The sequence below is a fragment of the Lonchura striata genome, chromosome 11, assembly GCF_046129695.1.
Source record: "Lonchura striata isolate bLonStr1 chromosome 11, bLonStr1.mat, whole genome shotgun sequence".
NCBI classification, from domain to species: domain Eukaryota; kingdom Metazoa; phylum Chordata; class Aves; order Passeriformes; family Estrildidae; genus Lonchura; species Lonchura striata.
The window spans coordinates 4,920,559-4,945,382 of record NC_134613.1 but is presented as its reverse complement, the minus strand read 5'-3'; the positions used below and the strand labels follow the sequence as shown (position 1 = coordinate 4,945,382).

The 24,824-nt window shown below is 39.1% G+C and overlaps 1 protein-coding gene across 2 annotated transcripts in view; it reads left to right on the top strand.

Moving 5' to 3' along the window:
* The window catches only part of SCAPER (S-phase cyclin A associated protein in the ER), a 134,849-nt gene that overhangs the window by 30,143 nt on the left and 79,882 nt on the right, over positions 1-24,824 (top strand). The window contains exons 9-20 of one of the 2 annotated variants that reach the window (XM_021543407.3): positions 785-1,047; positions 1,576-1,674; positions 2,893-3,063; positions 3,519-3,594; positions 4,028-4,145; positions 4,468-4,579; positions 5,039-5,179; positions 7,123-7,278; positions 7,420-7,562; positions 11,016-11,097; positions 11,212-11,364; positions 12,527-12,634. In XM_021543407.3, the coding sequence (XP_021399082.2) occupies positions 785-1,047; positions 1,576-1,674; positions 2,893-3,063; positions 3,519-3,594; positions 4,028-4,145; positions 4,468-4,579; positions 5,039-5,179; positions 7,123-7,278; positions 7,420-7,562; positions 11,016-11,097; positions 11,212-11,364; positions 12,527-12,634 (1,622 nt within the window). Of the gene's footprint in view, positions 1-784; positions 1,048-1,455; positions 1,675-2,892; positions 3,064-3,518; positions 3,595-4,027; positions 4,146-4,467; positions 4,580-5,038; positions 5,180-7,122; positions 7,279-7,419; positions 7,563-11,015; positions 11,098-11,211; positions 11,365-12,526; positions 12,635-24,824 lie in introns of both variants that reach the window. The other variant, XM_021543406.3, reaches the window with a different exon arrangement.

Here is a 24,824-nt window from a genome sequence, read left to right as displayed (position 1 = left end):
ATGTTACATATGGAGAAGGGGTTCACCTTGAAATCTAGAAATCTGGTTACACCTAGGACCTGATGCTTCAGGCAGACAAATGCAAGTTTAAATGGTTTTCAAGTATGTACCAATATCAGATATTAGAAATGTTATTTAGAAACTTGTATGGAATAGCTATATAGAAATCAAAGTAAATTGAAGAAAATCGCTTTTCTATTTTCTCCTTCAGTTTGCTGTCCCATTGTAGCAATATTTTGCCATTTTCTGGAATCCAGGAAAAGCAGTTTTTTAAAAGCTGACACCAATTAGTGTGGTTTTGTTACCAAACTGAAACAAATAGAAAAAGAAGTAAAGAAAGCACTTGCAGAATAGTAAGGATAGTGAGCCACATTTCTGCTTTCCATACTAAGTTGTTCTATTTTGTCTTTACTTGCACTTTCACAAAAGGCCCCTGACGTTGCTGTTGCTGCAAAGAAGAGCAGATGTAGTTGCTTTGTTGTGCTTTACCATCTCATGAAATAGCAAGGAAAAAGCACGGCAAGTTTAAGTGCATGTTGCCATTTCCCACACCTTTGTATGCCTGAGTAGCTTCACTCTGCAGTAACAGAATGTCCCATGAACTGAGTTGTTCAGTGTCTGTAATACCAATAGCATTCCTTGAAGAAAAAAGCTTTGCTGAAGAATGTCTCGTTGATTTTTTTTTTCCCACAACTTGTATAATACTTGTAATGAAAGAGTTGTTTTTAATGCTTCTGTTTATAAGTGTTCCTGTCTGAGAATGGGGGGTGTTTTTCTCACGTAGATCGGAAGGATGCAGAGGGCTGGGAAACAGTTCAGCGTGGAAGGCCTGTTCGATCTCGATCCACAGCTTTGGCAGCAAAAGCTCCTGTAGCTGCAGAAACACTGAAGTCCAGAGGTGACAGTGACAAAGAAAACGTAATTTCACCACCAGCAGAAAACAAGCATGAGAGCTCAGTCATTGGCAGTGCTGCATCTGAAAGCACAGAGCTGGTACAGAAGGATCCTTTACATCACTCTGAGAGTCCCCTTACTGAGAAGACTCAGGTCAGTACATCATTTTGAAACATTTTCTAGCCTTAAATCTTGTAACTTCAGAGCATTTTCTAAAGGTGGTGTTGGCTACAGTTTTTATGAACTTAACCAGATTGGGAAAGGCTGTTAAAAAAATGGTTGAGTTACATCTATGGAAATGCAGTAAGATAGCAGCACAGATAGGCTAATTAAAATTGTGATGCTGTGGTCAACTTTTCCATGTTTTCCAAAAAGTCAACATTCAACATATCTCACACATAGATTTGAGGTAGAAAGATCCAACTTTTGCAAGGTAATGAGCACCTGAAATAAGTTATTTGCATCACTCACTGTTGTTGCCAAGTATTTCCTTAAAATTTGACTCTGACTTTAAAAATCAATATGTTCCATTTTGTTAATTTTGCAAATGCCTCTTGTTAGTTCCCAGCCTCGGAAGCCAATGGGAGCACTGGCACAGCCTTGCAAGGGGATTTCTTAGAACCAGCTCCTGAGATACCTCCAGTTCTCACTAGTACTGACTGCAGTTCAAAAACTTTGCAGATGAATGAAGCTTTCCCCCAGACCACTGGCTGTACAGACTGGCATCAAACAGAAAAAGCCAAATCTGAAACTGAAATGGATCCCACAGATATTTCAAATGTGAGTGCTGCCAGATTGGTAAGAAAACTCATATGATTTGTGAGTGAATAATAACTCTAAGCCTTAATTTTCTCGGTCTGTGTTGCACAGTGTTTACTGTTAGCATTATGTAAAAACTGTAGAAAAATCTATGAGGTACTTACTGCAGGAAAAATGAATTGTTGCACAGATACTTTTTGGTGTAGAATTTAATTCTAGTAAAGTTTCAGAACTTAAGCTAGAAAGATAGAAATATGTTATTTGGAATGAACAGATCTCTGCTCTCATTACTTCTTTTAATAATGTTTGTGCTAATTTTTAATTTCCTTCCACTAACAGTCATTTTAAGTCATACTCTCATTAAAGTCTTACTTCAGTTCCGCTCATCATTCAAACTGGAAACACATGGGATATCAAAATTCTGTTAGAAATAAAGTCAGACCTGTGCCTTTTAAGACTTGCTGAGCTGCTCTGCTGGGTCTTCCTTTACAGCAAACAATTTGGAGGAATGCATCTCACCCACTAACATTGTTTTACATGCTCGGTTATTAACAGTTCAGGATGCTGCCAGTTTGGTGGCACCTGTGTCTTTTGGAAGGATTTTACTGCTTCAGATTAGACTGAAGCACCATTTTGTGTATTGTGGTACATTGGTACTGAAGTGGAAGTTGTCTGATTAATGCTGGACATTAGAGAAGGAAAGACAATCAGCATATCCAGGCTTACATTTTTGCCCCACTTTTTTGTCATTCATGTTGGAAAACAAGTACAGCCTGAGATTCCATCATATTAACTATAGTGAAGTTCCCACATAGAGTTCATGCAGATCATCTCCCATCTTTAAATAGTACTTTGGAGCATGGTTCCTTTTGTAGAGTGACAGCATGGCATGCACTCATGTCTCAGAGTATGCTTTGCTTAGTCCCTAACAGTAAGTATTTAAAACAGTAATTGCAGGAGATCTGTCTTTGTGCTTTTAGTGGCAGGATTGGTAGAATAAGTTTTTAAATTATGTGAATAATTAATTTTGTATTTCATGAAGTTACTAAATGAGTTAATAGTTGTTAACACTTTTAGTAGGGTTTGTATTTTCAGCTACCTTCACAAAATATATCAGTAAAACTGTAAGTAAAGAGAAGTTGAACAAAATATCATACCATTCATGTTAACTATGTGGAATCCTCCTTTTTGTGCCTGTAACTTATTTTGGTTATTTTTCTGGCGTCGTGTTTCCTCCAGTCCATGGCAGAAGTCCTGGCTAAGAAAGAAGAATTAGCAGATCGGCTGGAGAAGGCAAATGAAGAAGCCATTGCCAGTGCTATTGCAGAGGAAGAACAGTTAACCAGAGAGATTGAGGCAGAGGAAAACAATGACATTAACATCGAGACTGACAATGACAGTGACTTCTCTGTGAGTGTCCATTTTACTCTACCCAGATTAAAGCTTAGTTGTTAGTGGAGAATGAATATAGAATTTGTTAGTGTTTGTTTTGGTGTTGAAGTTATCTGTTTGACATGTGAAATAGTGCCATTTAATAATTATCCCATACTGAGGGATATTTAGTCTTGCTAAACTCAGCAGCACTTTACTACTGAGTGGTACAGAGCCCTCTAAGCTCGCAGTCAGTGTCCTGCTGCTTATTTCTGGGGGAGCTGAGGTTTGTTGTGTTCATTGCTACTGTGAAAGAGTAGATGAAGCAAAAGTCTTCATTTTTACTGTCACAGCAGGAATGGCATTGACCTTTGGGGTGGCCAGTTCTGTTTGGAAACATTGCTGAATATTGCTGAGTTGGCATTCTTTAATGTGTGTGTGCACCTGTGAGTTAAGGTTTATGTTTTTACTGTCTGGTTCATATTAAATTTCAGGCTAATATGGGCAATGGAAACATATCCTTCTGTGGTTTGTCTATGGACTGGAATGATGTTCTGGCAGATTATGAAGGTAAATTTTTGTATATTACTGTGCTTACATGGAAATTGACAGCTAAAATTTAGGAAAATGCCTGTTTTATTCATGGCCAGTTAAGGTTTTAGAAGTTTGCCTGACACATTCCAATGTAATCTTATTTTCTCTGTTGTTTCCTAAGGAAAAATGTGTTTAAACTGTCTCTATGTTTCATTGTTCTTCAGCTCTCTTTCTGCATCTCTCAATTATAATTTCATGGTTTTTAATCCTGTTTTATATTATCATCTGGATGAAAGTGTAAAAAAATCATTAAGCATTAAAAAAGAACAGATATTAAGGATGCTTCAGTCTGTATTTGCATCTAGGCCCAAGGAAACTCATCTGAGAGAGAACTAGAGAAAATAATTATTGGCATTTCTTGTAGAAAAATGTGTTTAAATTATCCCCACCTTTGTTTTTACCTGTACAGCTCGTGAGTCGTGGCGCCAGAGCAACTCCTGGGGAGACAGAGTGGAGGAGGAGCCCGCACGTCCCCCTGGCCATGGGATCCACATGCACGAGAAACTTTCCTCACCCTCACGCAAGAGGTGCTGCAGCTGGTGCCTGCCTGGGTCAGCCAGGGAAAACAGGCAACCTAACTCATGCCTGCTGGAAACAGTTCAAAAATATACTCTGAGTCTCTGGGTGGAAAGTGCTATAGAAATCTCTATATTTTTTTTCATGAGTAGCCTTGTACTTCATTGTCTGCTAACTAAAGAAGTCTAGAAGAACTGTATTCACATTTACAGGAAATAATTGCCCTCCAGTGGCCCATTTGTTTTCTCTTAGTGAAATGGCATAGAAATGTTTGCTACACTGTCAGTTAATATTGTCTAACTTGCTTTTTCTCTTCTTTGGTTTTATTAAAAGAACAATAGCAGAATCCAAAAAGAAGCATGAGGAGAAACAAATGAAAGCTCAGCAGCTGAGAGAAAAGTTACGTGAAGAGAAGACACTGAAGCTTCAGAAATTAATGGAGAGGGTAAGCTTTCCATGATGTAAAGGGCTGCTCTGCTGCCTTTCAGGAAAGGATTTTTTCCATGTAGTGGACATATTGGAGATTCAAACTAATGGTGAAATGAAATTGTCATCTGAGTCTGAGTTTGCATAGTTTTCACAGCTGACTTATGCATCACAGCAATTAAATAAAGCATTATTTCAAATAATGAACTTCTTGAATATTTTATAGGAGACAATCTCAGATGCAGACAGTCTCCTTAGTATCACAGGAGGAGAAATGTGTTGCATGTATTCAACAGAAATGATAAAATTCATCAAGCTGAAGCAGTGTACTTTGAGTTAAACTTAAGGCAGGCTTTGTGTAGGGCATGAAAGTATTTTGTTCCTGTGAAGAAACCTTCAAAGATTAGAAAATCCTGAGGAAAACTCAGGCCCTCTTGTCAGATGGTGTATTAGTAATGAATTGACTCCTTGTGTGTAGGAGAAAGATGTGAGGAAATGGAAAGAAGAATTGTTAGATCAAAGACGCAGGATGATGGAGGAGAAGTTACTCCATGCAGAATTCAAACGTGAAGTGCAGCTACAAGCAATTGTGAAAAAGGCACAAGAGGAAGAAGCTAAGGTGAGTGACTTTGTTTTCAAAGGAACTATTTTTTAGCTATGCTTTTGTAGATGTTGTACCTTAGAGTGCTCTGAAGTAGTTTATGAAGGACAGTACAGGTTAGAGACAAACACGTGAGCCATGAAGCAGATAAATGCTGATGTCTAATTGGTGCACTTTTCTCTAATATGACTTAAAATTATTTAGCTGTTGTTAGACATCATGGTGGGTTGGTGTGGGAGAAAAGATGGGTTGAAACAAAGAACTGATCATTGTCTTGCTGCTTTTGTTTCTCCCATGGAATGGGTGGGGGGAGAGAATCAGAAGAGTAAAGATAAAAAATCTAATTGATTGATACAGAAACAGTTTAATAACTGGGTGGGGGAAAATCAATTCTAAGAAAAAGGAATTTAACAAAGAGAGAAATGATAAAGAAAGACAAGTGATGTGAAAGGAAGCAATTTCCAGTCCCTGAGCGGTGGCCCCATACCATCCTCCCCCCAGTTTTGTTGCTGCAATGATGTCCTGTGGTCTCAGGTATCTCTTTGGTCCTGTGGCCTTGATGCTGTGCAAGCACTGCTCAACAGTAACTAAAAAATCCCTGTGTTGTCAGCAAGTTTCAAGCACAAATCTGAAACATAGTCTCATCCTAGCTACTGCAAAGAGAATTAACTCTATCCCAACTAAAAGCAGCATAAAAGAAAGTAAGTATTTTATTTTAAAGTCTGTTTTTCCCAAGTGAAGATACACGCATCTCCTTGAAACTGTTTTGTTCTATTATGAGCATGTATTTCAGCTGTGGTTGATGCAGCTGTTCATTTGTGTTTCAAGGTAAGCACAACAAGACTGATTGCACTTTTTTACTTAGTTGCTGTTTCTCTCTTGGATTAAAAGGATTTCTAGACTACCTAATTTAGTCTGCTGTACATTGATTAGTATTCCATTACACCAGTGTGACTTCTGTAATTATATTAACTAAATCACACTTGCCATAGTTTCCCAGATAAGCAGATGTTTCAAATATTGTATGCGTTTAAGTGTGTGGTATCTGCTGCCTCATGAGGTTCTTGTTTTCTGGAAATCAAGGTTAATTGGGCCAGAAGGCTTTAGAGAAATAGCTGATGAGTAGGATAGCTGCAGACCATGGTAACTGTTGCTGCCCAGTTGGTTATCTAAATTCCCAGTGCTTGCTTGTTTACTGACCTGTAAAAGCCATCCTGTAAATGGATTCTAGTCAGTAAACAAAGTTACAAACACGATCCTACCACCCTTTTTCATTATCTGTTTTTGTCTGTCCATATGTGTTCTCTTTACCTGTTTTATTTAGTGTACACATTAAAGTTCTTTTAAGCTAACCTTTTCTTGTTATTTTTTTTTATTAGTATGTCACATTTGTTTGTTTTTCAGCCACTGTCCTGTGGCTGAAAAAGATAATACATGTCATGTTCATGAAACAGGCTATATGAATAAGAAATATTAGACCACGAGCCTGTTCAATTTTTTCTTATTCCTACTTCGTATACTTTTACTTTTTTGACCAGTAAGCTCACATGTATTTAAAGTTAGTTCAAAAGCCCTGTTGGATTCTACTAGCACTTGTGTATTTTACTGATTTATCCATCTGAGTTTTAATATTACACATTTTGTGACTGAGAGAATGGACTGATGAATTCTCGATACTGATAGAATTGAGAGAACTTTTCTGTATTTTACCCGAAGTTTCTGTTTCTCTGATGCAATTCAAATTTTCTTTTTATATTCCATGGTCTATCTTGTTTAAAACAAACAAAACAATAAAAAAATCATTACAAAACCTAAAGACTTATTCTCAAGTTGATGGTTTCCCAACCCATTCTAGACAAATGTCTCATCAGTTTAATTAATTAACAAATGGATGAAATTCCCCAAGACGAAAGCTATTTCAACTTCTTGGGTCTTTTCTTACAGTTTCTGATTGTTTTCAGGTCAACGAAATTGCTTTTATAAACACCTTGGAAGCTCAGAACAAGCGGCACGACGTGCTGAACAAACTGAAGGAATATGAACAGCGCTTGAACGAGCTGCAGGAGGAGCGGCAGCGGAGGCAGGAGGAGAAGCAGGCGCGGGACGAGGCAGTTCAGGTGGGATGGGTCTGTAGCTGCAGGGGCACAATGAAATACAGGTTTGTGTTTCAGTTTGGCTCTGCAGACGTTAAAGTTTCTCTTGATTCCTGTGTGTTTCATGCCTAAAAGAGCAATGAGGATTCGCTTTTCCCTGGCTAGGAGCGCAAGAGAGCCCTGGAAGCGGAGCGGCAGGCCCGGGTGGAGGAGCTGCTGATGAAGAGGAAGGAGCAGGAAGCACGGATTGAACAGCAGAGGCAAGAGAAGGAGAAAGCACGAGAAGATGCAGCACGGGAGAGGGCCAGGTAACTTTGCAATCATTTCTTTGGCTCCCTTCACCATTATCCTCCCCAGCAAACTGTACCTTCTCTGCAACAGCAGTACCTTCCTGGCTTGTCAGGCTTAGGATTTTAAAAAGTATCACTAATAAGGATGCTTGATGAATGACTTGAAAGAAGTAATCAGGTGAGTCACCATAAATTCTGTACTACATTTTTGTATTCCTTACATACATGCACAATATAAGTTGTAAGGCTGTATTTTATTATATTTGTCTTAGTTTTATTACAGACAAGACCTTGTAATAATTTGCCTTTTTCATATTTCACCTTAGTTTTCAAAGGCAACAAGATTGATGTACCCATGTTCTCCATTTCCTCCACTCTTCAGGAACTTTTGGACTTACCGGCATCAAATTGATTCCACGTTGTTATAGACACCAAAGATTACTCTTGTGAAGCACACAGCCAGGAAATCAGGCTTCATTAATTCTGCCTGTGAACTACTTAGTTTATAGTTTTGCCCATAATTAAAAGTTCATAAAGGGGACTTCACATGGACTCTTCTCTCTCTTCCTTTTGAGGTTCAGGGAGAATGAATATTGGTGTGCAAGACAAGTTTGCTTTCCAGTCTGATGCATTCTCCTTGTTTACCAAATTCTCTTTGTATTCACCTCCTATTTCTCCCTCTTTTGCTGCAGTTCCCCTGCCACAAGCATTCCTTAAAACCTTGGTCAAAGTTAAGCTTTTTTCTGTGAGGGATGTTTAGTAACGGTTCTTGATATGTTTTTAATGTCATGACTTGTTTTCTTCAAAATTGTCATGAAGAGGATTTTTTTCCCCCAAGTAAAATATTCAGATGCATTGATCACCTTTCATCTTCTGAAGTCCTGAGTGACATCATAAAGAGATTCAGCTTTCCATTAGATGTATAATGAATTCTGGGCAGGATCTGTAGCCTTTGCTGGGGCTTTAAGGACCTTTCCTCAGTGTATTGAGCCAAAATCACCCAAGAATGAGTGAGTTGGAAGGGATCCTTCAGGATCTTATTCTCATTTGCAAATACTAGAGGAAGATTAGGACTAATGGAGAATTTGGTTATGCTATTTTGGGAAGATAGATCCTGCATGTGTAAGGCTTCTACATCTTTCTGAAATTTGAGGAAACCCTCAAAGTAAGCAAATGGTCAATAATTGCCCTACTGACATCATTGACTTCTAAGGCCTTCTACAGTTAGAGCCTCTTGAAAATCTTCAAGCATAAAATTCATTGCTCTTAGAGTTTAATCAGTGTTAAATCTACCCATCCCTTTGTTGCACCCCATTAATTTCCTTATGAGTTGTGAGGAGGAGCAGTTTCCATTTGCCTTCTGTTGCTATTGTGTGTCAACAAATCTCTGTGTTTGTTGCTCTAACACTCAGTTTTTAAACCCTATGTACTTGATATTGCAATACCGTGCTTGCACTTGTTTTTCTTTTTTTTTTTTCTTTGCCAAGTATTAATTACACAAGAGATTTTTTCTTTTTTTCTTCTCTTTTTTTTTTTTAATAATTTTGAGAAAGAGTAGGAAAGGATGCATGCAGTGGTGCCTTACAATGTGGTGATTCTGTTCTGTCAGTCATTACATCTCCCTAAGAACAGTTCTGAGGTTTCTTTAACATAGCAAAATGAGGGGAGGACTCAGTGTCCTGGATTTGAAGCTCAGGGAGTGATGAGCTTGACAAGAATCTGGCTGTCCTGTCCCTTCCATCATGGATTGCAGTGTGTTTTTGTGGAACCTTGGAGGTATCATTTGGTGTTTTGTTGGGTTTTTTCCTGCAGCTAGGATTTGGCTTGTATCCTGAAGATTCAGTGCTGGCTGGAATGAGCAATTTTTGCAGTGTCTGCTTAAAGTTCCTTCAGTATAAGCTTTACCGTATGTGTCTGTTGGTGATTCAAACATCTGTACGAATGGAATAATGTACTTAAAACTGACTTCAAAAGCTCGTCTACCCTTAACTTGTTTCCAGTAAGGTTTTAGTTGTAATTACAAAGTATTTTATATTCCAGAGAGTCGAAATCCACAATACAGAAAATGTTGTTCTTGTCAATAGAAATCATAAAACTGTATAAAGTACCCAAAACATGGAAAAAGAATGCTTTTCAGAAGCGCTTGTGCAGGAGTTGTGTTGATGCTCTATAAATGGAAATTTGAAAATTTTGTTTCAAAGACAAAACATCATTAGCCTGAAGTATGAAATGGTAGTAATCTGTTGTAGTTTGTAGCATTAAACAGATGTGTAAAAATGCAGACTGAAAGAAACAATTAAAACAAGCTTGTAGTTCAGTTTTCCTTTCTGTACCTCAGGGATGATAACACATAAAGTACATAATGCTTCTCATCTATAATCTCCTCATTACCCCTCTCACACCCACAGTGATTGGAAGAGTTCACTTTTCTCTCTGAAAGAAAAATTTTTAGTGTTCATAATTTGATTTACTTCCTCTGCTGTCTTCTTTCCTATCAGCCTTTATATTTTCTGTGGCTTTTTGTTTTAAAAATGTTACTTCTACATTTATGGGACTGATCTTGTGTTTTTCTGTCAGATTTCTGTTTAAAAACCCAGACAAACAGGAATCCACACATGACAAAATCCACTGCAGTTTGGATAATAGTCCTTATGTCAGGCTCTCCAGTTTTGCCACTCGGGCTCCTTTAATTTTTGAATGCTTTTTGAAAAGATGGCTGATGGCTTTGGTTGACTCCATAGCTTAGTTTTACCCAGATCCTTTATTATGTCTTGGCACTTCAGAGCTGCCAGGATTCTCTCCCATCACATTTTACAGATTTTGTTTGTATAAACAGCATGAGTAGCTGACTTTCTTCCTCTTTAGAATTTAGTTTTTCCCTTGGCTTTCTGACCACTAGGAAGTTGTTCTTGATGTAACTTATACCTGTGGGTTTCTGCTTAATGGTCATGGTTACAAGTCAAGTTACACCCTTGTTCTTTTCTCAGAAAAAAAATCTAAATCTCTTCAACAGGGTGATGCTGTTGGTTAGAGTTTTCTCTGGGAGTTTCTATATTTAAATTTCTGCCATTGAGCATTTTATAAAGCACAGCCCTGAGTGCTGCAACGGGAGTTTTTCAATTTGTTGTCTGATCTTCCCCATTGATTCAGTGACTGCAGCCCTTGGCTGAAGGATGCAAGTGGTGACAGGGTTTCACATTCATCGCTCTTTTGGGGCACCTTCTTGACTATCATTGCTCTGATTGGGACTGAGGTGTGATCTAGGTTCAGCTACAAAGGTTCAAATGTCTATTAAGTCATTCAAATGAAAATGTCTGTATTCTCTAAGTTTTTTTTTGTTGCTTTTATTTCTACTGAACCATCTTCAACTTCATTTTTGGTTTTCTTGTTCTGCATTCCAAACATAAATGTGTCAGTATTATTCATGCTTTGCATTGACACCAATTCTCCCTATACTTATCTTTTGGTTAGAGATCGAGAAGAGAGGTTGGCAGCTCTTACCGCAGCTCAGCAGGAAGCCATGGAAGAACTGCAGAAGAAGATTCAACTGAAGGTATAAAAGGATACATTAGTTGAAAAATACATCAATATTTCTTTGCACAGTTCAGTTCCATTTGCTGTCATTCAATGTGTTTTCTCTTCGTTGCTTTGTTTATTTTCCATTCAGCATGATGAAAGTATTAGGAGGCACATGGAACAAATTGAACAGAGAAAAGAGAAAGCAGCTGAGCTCAGTAGTGGAAGACATGCTAATACTGACTATGCACCAAAGCTCACACCCTATGAGCGAAAGAAGCAGTGTTCATTGTGCAATGTCATGGTGAGTTGGGCAGAGGGGACACTGCTGGAATTGCAAGACCAACGCAAGCCATGAAGCTACAAGTTCTGCTTCACTCACTTGAACATTTACTGTACCCCTGCCCTGCTTTTGTAAAAAGTGCATCTTATTCTTCTGTCCATTCATCAGGTGGGTTAGGGAAGATTTAAAAGGTCTGTAGAGTTGTGGATAGAATGGAGACTCTGTGCAGTGCTCAGTTGAGCACTGAGCACTGCTGAAAGAAGCAAGAACTCAGGAGCATCAGATGGAAGAAGGTAGTTATAAAGCAGATTTAAAGCAAAGTAAGGAATGTGTTCCTTTACATAGCAGGCAGCTGAGCTGGGAACATTTTGTAAGATGCTGTGCGTATTTGAATTTACTGTGAGTTCAGGGGCTGATTGGTTAAGTGTTGTTGGACTGAAATTCACAGAGAAACCACATCAAGCTCAACAAGTTCTCAAATTGAGTTTGGTTGGAGGCTTGAAAGTGTTGGACAGGAAGAGGAGTGTTCTCTTTGTCTCCTCGCTCCCTTTGGTGTCTGATTTTTTTGGTTGCTGTTGGAAGCCAAGGACATTGCTTGGGAGTGTCCCAACCTCAGCCAGGGCTCTCTGCCTGTGCCTGCCCTCCCTGTCCCAGGAATGGTGGGGGAGAGAAGCCACACAGCCACTGGGCCAGAGCTGGGAGGTCTCTTACTGATAACTGCTTTCACTGCTTTGCAGAGATTGTGCATTGTCAGAGCCTTACATGCCACTGAGCATTATTTCCTTTAATTGCTGCATTAAGCAAGATTGCATGGGATCACCTCAGGCAGTGCTGGAACAGAAACTCAGGCTCAGCAGACTGGAGTCTTGTGTAGTCACTGATCTTGCATTTCAGAATTAAACTCCAATCTATAAAATTAGGTTGAAGTGAAAATGGGAGGAGAGCCTAATGTATTTTTTAATTTATTGTTACACTGCTGGCTAGAAAATCATTCTTTAATTTACTGTTAAATCCTGCATAAAAGACGTTTATGTAAATTAGCTTGAGGAGTGAAGTACTGTGCTTGAATTTCTGAACATAGCCCTGACAAATTGGCATGTTTTAGATTACGTTTGAAGTACTGCTATTTATACATTATGGAATTTGCAAAGGAAAAATAACTATTAAGTTATTGTCATTACAGATTTCATCAGAAGTGTATCTTTTCAGCCACATTAAAGGGAAAAAACACCAACAAGCTGTGAGAGAAAACAGTAGTATACAAGGACGAGAGCTTTCAGATGAAGAAGTGGTAAGTTTTGTGCTATTTTTTCTATATTACTTCTGGTTTTAAATGCCATTCAGCTGAGTAGCTTATGAAAGCCTTGAAAAAGGAGTTGAACAAATCTGTTTCTGTTAGCATGGGAATCATAGCAGACTTCCAATGAAGAGAAATGAAAGAAACAGTGCATTCATATACTGCAGACAATTGCCATTTGAAGTTGATCCTTTATAAAATGTGACTAATTGCTTTTCTGTTAATCAAAGGCATTTTTCATGTCACTACATTTATCCTAAAAATCTTACGTTACAGTTGTCACTATCCTGCTATTTTCTTTGTTTCTTCTTGTTGCTTAAAATCTCTTAGACCTTTTCTAGGTGAGCAGGTGTGCTATCCTGTGCATCAAGGTCCATAATGCTGAAAACTGTAGTGCTAAATGACTTAAAAATGTAATATTTGAAACGTTTTGTAAGTATTAATAATAAGATATAATAATAGTTAACAATAATTAATAGTTAATGATAGATAGAATAAGAATAGTTTTTCAGTAGCTTCTTTGAAAGAGTTGGCATTTAAAGTGATTTTGAGGAAGCATTGATTACTTTTTACACTACACCAAGAGGTTACTCTTTTGTAGAAGGGACATCTGTGTAGTTGTCTCATGTAATTTTTTGTTGCTGCTGCCAGAATTCAACTACAGTATTAAGGCCTTTTGTGTGAGAATTTGGGTTCTACCACATCCAAAACATTTATGAATGCCCCTGTATTATATCTGTCAGGTATTAGGAGGAAATAGTGTGCAAGCCAGTTCTTCAGCACTGATTCAGATTGAACTTGTGTTTGGAAATCTATATCCAGCCAGGCTGATTCAGATGACGCTGTCCAATAGTTCTGATTTTTTCACTTTCCTTCACAGTTCTTTTACTATTTTTATTTACTGAAATAATTCTGTTTTCAGCTTCTTACATCTGGTTGTTACATGTTTTCCTTTTTAAAAAGCTTTGGAGAGTCTCTGAGGTACTGAAACCACAGAGGTGATTATCACTGAAAAAGCAGGAAAAGATAACTGGAGAAGTACAGTAGTCTGGAGCAATAAATGTTTGTAGAGTTTCACTTTCCTGCCCCTTCCTAGCTGTAATGAAAGTACATAAACTGCTTTCTCAGTTTCTTTCTTCCCCTTGGGTAGTGGTTAGTGGGAGTTATATGGTTTGGATTGGGATTTTAGGTGCCAGGCTTACCTGCTGTATATGTGGGGGAACTCTCCATACTGCACCTGTTTGCCTGGAGATACTAGCTGTGAGATTTTCCAGAATCTGTCCTGTTGTGGGCAGACCCAAGTATGGATTAACATTTTCTTGGATCTCTCTGGCCTTTGCTGGTACCTGTCTGGCCACTGGTGCCTGAACTGTGGTTCTTGCTGGGCAGCTGACTCAGAGGAATCTGGAGGAACACTGGACTGGATTTCCTTGTGACTGGGCATTACACACTCTCCACATCTCATTTGGTAGCTGAGCAATTCCAGTTTTTGGAGAACAGAATCAGGTACCTGCAGCTGCCTTTGCACCCAGCTGGGGAAACAGAAGTTCCACTAGAGGGCACAAAGACCCTGATTTTTGTGCCCGAATCCAGGGTTTCTCAGCAAAACATTTTGATGAGAACTTAAGACCTAGATGAAGCTCAAATGTATGTATTTCTTGAATAATGCAGGAGAGAAACGAGAGAGCAATTTTAACTGAATGAACAGTTTGAGAATTACTATAGCAGATTCCAATATTCCAATATCCTTAATCAAGGTGGTGGATAGTATTTGGCATACTGCCAATGTATGGGTGCTTCCATTGTTAGGTATTTTATATATTATTTATGGCTATTTTTCACTTAGTCGAAGTATAAAATTCTGAGCTATATTATTGTAATCTGAAATTTTCCAGGTCTGAGGCCTTCTCTGCTTTTTATTACTTTCTTTTTTTCAAAGAGCAGTAGTAAGACATTGTAGATCTGAGCAACGTAGAGTAGGAAAGTAGTTTTACTAATCAGAGCAATCTGCTTTTCGTATCCCTTTATTCAGCAAGCATAATTAGTGCCAACCTCACAACTAAAGGATTCTCATGTTTTGAAATACTTAAGAAAAAAAATCCAAAGGTTTATACAGAAGTGAATCCATACTCCAGGAAAGCATTGTAATAGTCATAGTTACTTATTTATCACTGTTTTCAATTTTTCAGTCAGTGAAGGTAACTCTAGTGAGAACACACTTGTGCTACTTAAAGTTATTACTTGTCATCTGTGATGTCTTTAGATTATATATGTCTTGTCTGTGACCCTTCTTCTTTGACATAAAAGATTTTATTTATATCACCTTTGACCTAATAAAATTTCACCTTTAACCTTATGCACTTGACACCTCAGATAACTTACTCTTGATCTTTGACTCATTTTGTGTTCAGCCTCTTCAGTATATTAGGTAGCTGCCTGGAAAGAAAGCTTTTAAAAATTCTAATCTGATAATAGAATTTCTTTACTATTACTTGAGAAATCACAAGATTTGAAATACTTTAATTTTGTCCATATTGGTAACTCAGATTTATGTGTCTCCTCAAGGCTTTGGAAACTGATTGAAGCAAATGATTGTATAATTTTTCTTCACACAGTAAGGATTTTTCTTGGTTAATTTGACTGTAAGCAAATAGTTAAAAACTTCTTAATGGTCGTGGACACTGATTCCTCTGGGCCAGGTGGGTGGTAGGAGTTGATCTTGCCAGAAATAAAAATAAGCTGTTGTATTCTAGGGATTTTCTCTTTGGTGTAATGTCTATAAATTCTGTAATTTTAGAGACATTTTCAGAGGTAAAAGCAGATTTCATGTTGGAGCACTATCCTACTGGTTTGACATTAAGTGCTTTTTGTACTTAATTCCAGCATGTCTGGTGCAGGAGCTGACAGCTGGGATTAGACCATCAGGAAGGTGCATTCATTTGTGGATGTGAAACATACAAAGAAAATCGTTTTGCTGTGAATAAAGATACAAAAATGAAAAAGCATGAAGTTCTTTCTCAGATTGTGTGGCAGCTTCATTGCACATCAGCCTTTTGGGTTTTCTTCTTCTGGGGCTTTCTTAGTCTCCAGCTGAAACAGTTGTAGCTTTCTTTTACAGCAAACACCTCTTGGCTTTCTAACAGAGGTTATCCTGCAAAGGCAAATTAAGTTCTGTCCACATTGGTTACTTCTTTTATAACTTTGCTTTTGTCTGGCCTCTTGTACATACATTAATTCACCTAGGTGGTAAAACTGGCAGCAGGCTAAAAGTCATCTTCAGTATATTTCTGAAGCTTTCAGTGCTCCCACTGGCCCACATCCTCTCAGCATTATCTCCAGTGCAGTAAGAGCATGCTGGCTACATTATCTCTCTGCTTAAGTGCCTGGCTGCTTCCATCAAACTCTCAGCTTCTCCTGCTTTTGCACTGCCGTTTTCTGTGCTTATTGATTTCCCGTCCTCTCTCTCAACATCCACCTTGCTTTTAGTTCAGCAAAAGATGTAAACAGTGTAAGCAATTTGCTTTCATTGACTTCACTGGAATCAATTAGTATGTTGGTAGTCCTGACTAATTGCTTTGCTGAATTAAAGCCTGTGTGACACAAAGGCCTCACTAAAAAGGTGCCTGCAAAAGCCATAGGACAACATCTGGTGATTTCATTAGGCTGAGGAGTCTCTTCAAGGACCTTGTAGATGTTTTCTCCTACTTGTAGCTCCTACCGATCTTAGGAGCTACAGGCACTTTTTAGACACTTTTATGCCCCTCTGCTTTCCCTTTTGCCTTTGCCTTTCTCATCTCTCCTGGTTTATTTGGAGAAATACACCCAAGAGCTCCCTTTGAACCATTGTCCCAGCTCTCTTTGTATCTCCTGGCATTTAAGTGCCATGGTTTAAAAGGACTTTCAGAATATAAATCATGTCATTCCATGTGGTCTATGAATGTTTCTAATAAGTGAAAAGCTCTTCTGAAAACCAGATGTAATAGATAACTCTGCAGGGTTTGGTTAATTTATATAAGGTGCATGCTACAATTTTATGTATTCCAAAGAAGGATGGAAGAATATTAATGAACTGTTGTTTGCATTTGTGAAAAATGTGCTTTTTCTTATTAGGAGAGAAAACTGACTCTATTGTCATTATATAAAGGCAACAAAGAACTTCTAAGAAGTGTATTTAGATCAAATGAAACCATAATCCCATGATGGAGCAGAGAGGTGATTGTTGTCTGAAGACTGACAGCGTTAAAATGTGAGGATTTATATAAAGACCTGGTTACTTGAGGCCACACACATTCCTTTAAAAAAAGCTGCTGCCCAGTGGCTAAAGCTCCCTGTGGAGTGTGGCTGCCCAGCTGGCTGGGGCTGCAGTGGGAACCTGTCCTGGCCCACCTCTGATTTACAGAGTGCCTCCTGTGCTGGCAGCTGCCTCAGGTAAAGCCATCAGCCCTTGCTGCGTGTGCTGTGCCAGCCAGGTGAGCTTTGCAGCCAGAACCCCACACAGCCAGAGCTCCTGGTCACAGCACTTGGAAGTTCTGAAAGGTCTTTGGATATTAGGAGCGAGGAGTTGTTTTTCTGAAAGAAATCAAGCTGTTTTCCTAGACATGTGTGCTGCTTCCATTATTTCTTGCAGAGGAAACTACTGAGGGAAAAAGATGTGGCAATACCTTAATGTCTGACCCTTGCTGCTCTTCATCTGTATTTACAAGGATTTTCTTGTCTAGACACATGGTGGTGCTAGGATTTTGCTAATTATTATTTTCTCAAATACACTGTTTTCATTCCAATTAAATTATATATAACTATTGCTTTGTTGCTTTAGGCTTTGCAGTATTGAAAAATAGCTTTTGTTTACCTTTCTGAATCAGGGCGTTTTCAAATTCTTGTATTTAAAGGAAGAACAGTGTTTCATGAACTCATTTGGTAGCCTGTCTAAAAGGTACAATTAAGCAAAATGGAAAATAACAATACTAAGCAGGGTCGCAGTTTTAGTTTCATCTAATAGAGGAGTTTGAGAGGTTTATACCTGCGGGTATGTAGCTTTTAAAAGCCTTTATACACAATTAATAGTTCTCTTTTTTTATTCTGGAACATTCAGATGTATGTTACACGTCTATCCATTTTTGGGGTGGAAGGGATCTTAGAGCTCCTCCAGAGCCACCCTCGCCATGGGCAGGGACACTTTCCACTCTCCCAAGTTGCTCCAAGCCCCATCTAGCCTGGCCTGGGACACTTCCAGGGATTCAGGGGCAGCCACAGCTCTGGTCAGTGCCCGGTGTGTCCAGCCTTGCTCTTGCCCTGGTGTTTGCCCTGCATCTCTCCTGGCATTTGGCTGCTCCATTATGGCCATTCCAGTGCAGGGAGATGGCCCTGGCCCAGCTCTGGTGGTACTGCAGCCATTTCTGGGCTGTGTGGTGGTGCATGTGTTTTGGTCTTATGTAGAACAATATTCCTGTTTACTTTATCCACAGACTTTGTAGTAAATTCTTTTTTTTTCTTGGCATCTTATTATAGTTCTCCAACAGTAGCCCATTTTTCTTCTCTGTTGCTCAGGGGAAACAAGCTGTAAATCACTTGTAAACAAGAACTCCCCATCCCAGTAAAGCCTCAGGTTCTGGCTGAGTTGGCTTTACTCAATTTTTTTTTTTTCTGAGGAAGGAAGGATGTTTTTTAGAGCAGAGTTGTGTGTTGTTAGAGGGATGGAATTACACCAGGCATCTGTGGTTCATTTTTATGGATGTTTCATACCTTGTGGGTACCTGTGGTCCTTTCAGTCCAGGAGCTCTGGCCATGTCATTCTGCTGTGAATAATTCTGTCCTAGAAGACATTGTCATGAAAATCAATGATTATAAAGTCTAATCCACGTTGCAGTTTGCAGAAGGTCTCTCAGTACCCCATACATCAATTCTAGTTTTTTGTATTTTGCATAGCAATAGCTTCTTACCTTTAATTTATTATAAAGTATTGTTTTTCTTGGCAAAAAGTGTATGTGATTAATCGTTTATTGGCTGTGCCTTTAATTGTGATAGATCACTGCCAGCTGCTGCACCCTTCCTATTTTTGGCTTGGGCATCTTGAATATCCACAACCAGTAAAAGAACTACTGCTGGCAGGCCCAGCTGCACTGTGATCTCCCCCTTTCTCTCTGCTGTGCTTACAGAGAGGATAATGTCAGTGCCTTCCAGCTTTCCTCCCTCATCTGCAGGGATGCTTTCCATGGCCAGGATGCAGAATTCTCACCACAGAGCAGAAGCACATTTACTTTGCCTTTTGTCCCCACGTTTTGGAGTGACAAGAGGGAATGGTATTAAAAATCAGAATAAATACTTAAAGCTCTTATTAAAAATATTATTTGTTATTTATCTTAGTGGCAGACTGTCATGTCATTAAATCCATGGATGAGCAAGGTGACTGAAAGGACAGTCACTATTAGCAGTAAAAATAGTTTTTAGATTGGGCATGCTGAAAAACAGGATTAGTCCCTCGTGGGGAAAAAAAACATAAATCCCAGATGCCAAGCAAAACCTAGTTGTACAATGAAAGGTCACTCTTCAGTTTTGAATGAATAATAAAAGTTTTTTAGTGCTCTCAAACTCATCTTCTAAAGTACAGTCTAGCATAGAAATGTTAATAATTAAAATATTTAGAAATTATTTTGAGAAAATAATATTTGAAAATTCATTACATTATAACCTGTTTTTATACATATAGCACCTCTAATAACACTTATTATTTCATATTAATATTCATATTCTTCCTTTTTCTGATTCTTCATATTTTGGAGTGGATCATCACTTGTAGTCCTATAATAGTATTTGATCTCTTTATGATGAAGAATTATTGTGTTTCAGGCTGTCATTGTTTAAAATTGAAGTGTGCTTTTGATATAACTTATAGTCTACTTCAGCATCTGTTTTCCATATTAAATATTGTCCTAGATTATGAGGAAAAACTAAAATAGTGAGGAATTCTGTTGAAACATATAGTAAAATCATGAAAAAAATATTCCTGTGGTAATGTGATTTAGAATTGAACCGTAAAAAACCCTTCAAAATTTGGCAAATATATCCCTTAAGTGATTATATACACAAGTAAGAAACCATTATTCCTGACATTGGTAATAAATAGTGAAAACACTTTTTAATTATTTTCTGCAGTTACACGATATTATTTTGAAACAGGTACAGATATAAATCCAAAAGATATATGTAGGCTTCAGAATAGTTACCTATTGATTTGCTAGAATATATTCTTTATGTATATTATCTTTATGGAAAATACTCAGTTTGATATATATTTTTAATATTAAAATGGTAAATGAATGACAGTTATTTTTACTTGGTATGAGCTACTACAAGTATTTCTCTTAAGTTTTCCTCATATTTATATTTTAATGCTGATGTGAGAAGGAAAGTAATAACAAGTGTTTGGAAATTCTGAAGACTGAGTTTAGATAAATAGCTGGAGACAGATGTTTTTCAAGTTGCCTTGGTCTGCACAATTGGGTTAGAACACTTATAAGAATGCCTTTTCTATCAGAACTTGGGGATTCAAGCTTGGAAAGATCACAAAAATAACAGAATAACCAGCCTTGCAGTATTCTGCTTCAGTTCTGGCCAGAATCCAGAAATATAGAAGGGAATGAAAATGAAAAAATAACAGAGGGGAAAAAACCTTACAAACTCTGAGATTCAGCAAGGTCATTTTGGCTTAGTTTTTTTGGGTGAAAGTCCAGCAGGCAGGAAGGTTTTGCAGGTCTCTGACTTGGCGTGTTTATGATGGGAGCACAGCTCAGAGCCCTGGCTCACACCCTGGCAGGCCGTGCTGGCAGGGATCCCCAGCAGCGCTGCCTCCCCGAGCCTGGAGCAGGTGCCAGCAGCTCCTCGGTACCCTGGCTGCAGCTCCTGCCTTCTCCTGCCTGCCCCAAGGATCCCAGAGCCTCCTGTCCCTGCCTGTGCTTAGGGTGGCCAGGGATAACACAGGGGATCTGCAGCTGGGGCTGCCCTGCACCAGCACAGCCAGGCTCTCCTTCCCTTCTTGGCTTGGCTGCAATACTGTCCTGCCTGTGCAGGCATGCCTCAGGCAGAATTCATAAAAAGGCAACACTTACTTAAAAAGAAAGGAACGGGAAATAAGTATTTATGTTACGGTTACCTCTAATTTTAGAAGGTGGGAATTTTGTTATGAAGAATTCTGTTTGGCACACTTCACAATATAATAAAGTTCCTACTAATATCTCCTGACTAGTGAAATGAATAGTAACTTATGTAGTACAGAGAGCCAAGAAATGTCATAGTGAAAAAAATGGGGTAGGAACATAATTTTGCAGTTGTGTTCTGGTTTGATAAATACATATCCAAGGTTTCACCTGCCAAAGACAGATCCATGGGTGCTCTTGCTGTAATTGGGACACTAAATGGGGAGAGCTGCTGAGGAGTATTGGTCTTGTGAATGGCTGTTGTATGAAGAGGATGTCAGTTGGGAAATTTCTTGTGCAGCTGTTGTATTTTATACAGATTACTGAGGTTAGGAATCCAGTTGAAGGTATGGTTTTCCTCATCCAAGCAGAAGTGGACCCTGCTCAGCTACATAGCATTTCAGCATTTTGTAGCATTTGCTGCACTGTCCACTAAAAACTTTGCAAAAATTATGTTTGTTCTAGAGTTTGAAAAAAATTACATTTGCTTCAGGGGATATTGATTATACTGCTGTTATCCTTGTACTGTAAACATGTAATATAAAAAACAGAGAAAACATTAGTTATAAGAAGTGCCTAGTCAACTAAAATTACCAACTTCAAGATATGAGATTAACAAGGTAGATTTTCTGGTTCAGGCAGTTGAACGGGACTAGGCAACAACCAGCAAGAATGTGACTTCAGAGGTGACCTTATTAGTTTTAGCTTTAATGGTTTTGGCAACTCAATTCCTCATGTAGTTTGTAGATGAGGCCCATCTGTTGCATTTGGAAAGCTTCAGGATTTTCAGTGACTTGACCAAAAGTCAGAACAGTTGAGAATGGAGGGAGAAGTGTGGGAGCAGCAGTGGGTGGGAGGGTCGGGACGGACGGAGAGGAGAGATCCTGCAGCCGGGGCTCGGGACTCGCGGTTAAGCGAAGGGCACGATGCAGGCCCTGCTGCAGCTGCCAGCCCGAAAGAGACGGGAGGAACACAGGAAATCTTCTTCTGTGCTGAACATTCCAATTTTCACTAACCAATCTAGTACACGATCCTATAGCATTTACATACGGCCTATAAGAATCATTACATTACCGTACTGTGATACATTTTAAACCCTAAAAACTCATCTTTGGAACCCTTCTGCTAAGCTCATAGGGTCTGCTCTGACCCTTGGAGCTGTCTGCAAGGAGAGGGTATTGTTCCATCAAAAGGTGATTACATTCAGCTAGCCATAGTATTGTTTTCTAGTTGTTCAGTAACCAAGGCTTGGTATCTCAAAGCTTGCTTTCATTTCAATCTTGCTTGTAGTTTCCATAATTTCAAAATCTTTTGCCAGGCAATCATATTTATAAGGCTTTCTTGTTTCATCTTCCTCAACAAGAAGGAAGGAATAGCAAAGACATTTTTTGTAAATAATCTAATTTCTATCTGCTTTGTGGTTTAAGTTTTACATGGGTGATAATATTGGTCTTTATGACCTTGTTTGTAAATAAAGTATAGAAACTTTTACAGAAATTCATGTCAGTTGTTTTAAAAATTATTGAAGTGCTCTGTAAAAATTTAGAGGTTCTATAGCGTTGTCCAGTAACAACGTGTGTCTGTATAAAATACCATTAAATATCCTATGGTGGATGTTTACTACTTTACTTCTACTTCTTGGATTTTTCAGCTGAAAACTGTGAGGATCTCCCCCTGAGACAGGTACAGGATACCTTGGAATTTTTAACAGTAGTTCTTAGCTTTGGAGCATTGAAATAACAGGAGAAAAGAAGCGGGAGTATTTCTACTCCAGTGGGTCACTGAGCCATCATCACATGAGCAGCGAGGAGCATACTCAGGTGATAATGAAGAAATCAGTGTCAGCATTCATTCCTTGTTTCTTTATTTTGCAGCATTTGTACATCCCAGCACAGAACAGTGCCTGCTCTTTGTGGCACAGATTCTGTCACCTTCACAAAAGCTGAGACCTTACTTTGTGATGTTTCTGATCTCAGCTGCGCAGCTCAGAGGATGAGTATCAAGTATGAAAAATGATGGCAGAAGTCTGATACGGAGTGACCATCATAGCTGGCTCTGGTTTAATCCTGAGATCAAAAGTGTTCTGTTAGGACAAAGCTAGCAAAATTAGTATATTATACATAAGCCTTTAAAACAGAGCTTCAGAGGAATTGCACAGCTAAAATTGATATGGCTGAAGCTAAAACTGTACTGAAAATTGTTGGTAGGCTGAATACAGATCATAATTACAGCAGCTTCCATTAAAAAAGAGCCTCTAGTTAAAATGTTTTGCATTTATAATGGCCTAAATTCTCAAAAGATCTGGTGGTTTAACAGTATCTGAGGATTTGGGGGCAGAATGTGCTCAGCCTAGCACAGGACCAGACCAGTGATGACCCCTCACATTGCCATAAGAAGAAACCCAGAACGCTTTTCATTTTTATTTAAATGAAAGGATGATAAAAGTTTGCTTTGAAAGCCCTGCACTGGCCTCACTCCTGTTTATGCTTGTTGTTATTGGTTTTGTTGTTGGTGGTTGTTATTTTTGTGGTGTGTTCTCTTGCCCAAGTATGGCTATGCAGGTAAAATTACTCATGAGTTTAATTATTTAAAGGATTGGACTTCTGTACTTCAGTGTGACTCAGTGGATTCTAAAACCTCAATTTTTTCAGGTAACTGGTGGGAGCTCAATAAAACATGGGGATAAATATTTTTCCCCTGCACTGGAGGGTGATGTGCAGCAGTTCTCCTCAGGTGCCAGCTGTCACCCAATCCCAAGCTATTTGTTATTCTTGTTTCACACCTGAATGGTGTCGATCTGCCCGCGGTGATAATCCCACGCTTTGATCTGTACCTTCAGAAGGAGATTGGTTTTGTGACACAAGGTATTATTACTCTGGTCTGACTTTAATGAGCTGTATGGATGAAGTCTGATATTAATCCACACTGCCCTGTGTGAAAGCTGAGAACGCTGAGAACCATGGTGCACAGAGGTACTCGAGTTCCTGTGAACAAATGTGTGCAACCATCATGGGTGCTCTCCTGGCCCCACAGCCTGGGGCATGAATGTGCTTGTTGAACCCTACAGTTCTCTTCAAGTCAGCAGCTAATCACAGATAAGATGATGAAAAAAGAGATGAGTGTCTGTGCAGGAGGTGCAAAGCTTTGTCTCCTTGCTTTGTGCCCAGCACAAGTGTGAGCCCAGGGTCACAGCTGCCCTGGTGTGGCTGCACAGCAGCCTGGCTACCCCTGGTGTAGTACGGTGGCCATCCCAGAGTGCAGTGGGAACTTTATTCCACTCTGCTGTCACTTTGGAGCAATGACAGTTCGTGAAGATGTGATGAACCAGAATCCCAGTTGCACTGCTGAATGAAGATGCAGAAGCACAGTAACAGCCCTGGTTAGTTTTGCGTGTAACCCGTGCTGCAGCTCACTGGGGAGACCTGAGGGAGGCTCCTGGAGGTGCTGGGCTGTACCCTTTGGAAAGCAGGGATCTTCATGCCAAATCCCATGGAAATCATTCGTAAATATCTTTCTCAGTAGATGTCACAGGATCAGTACCCCAAAGCCTGGTAGCAAAGCAGCAGTGCCATGGTCTGTTCTGAGGAAGTCCTTCATTTTCCTAACATTATCAAGCTCCAATCCACCTGTTTCCTGTGCAGTTTGAACCTAGGGACTGGATTTCTGGTTTTAAAAAGAAAGTTAGTGGAAAAGGTATTTTTAGGTGGGTGTTGAGGGATACATCTCTCTGACAAGACAGAATTGAGCTGGAGTTCATAACCAGGATGGGGATGGTTTATTCTGATTGCAGTAGCTTGGTAGAGAACTAACTCATTGCAATTATGCTCCAAGGGCACAGCCACTGGAGGTACCCTGAGAAGGTTTTCTTTTAAGCCCTTCTTGCTAAAACTAAATGGAGACTATTTAGGGCAGGGAAAATGCCTACAAAAGCTGTTAAAATTACCTTACAAGCAACTATAGCAATCTGTGACAATGTGCATGCTTTGAACAAC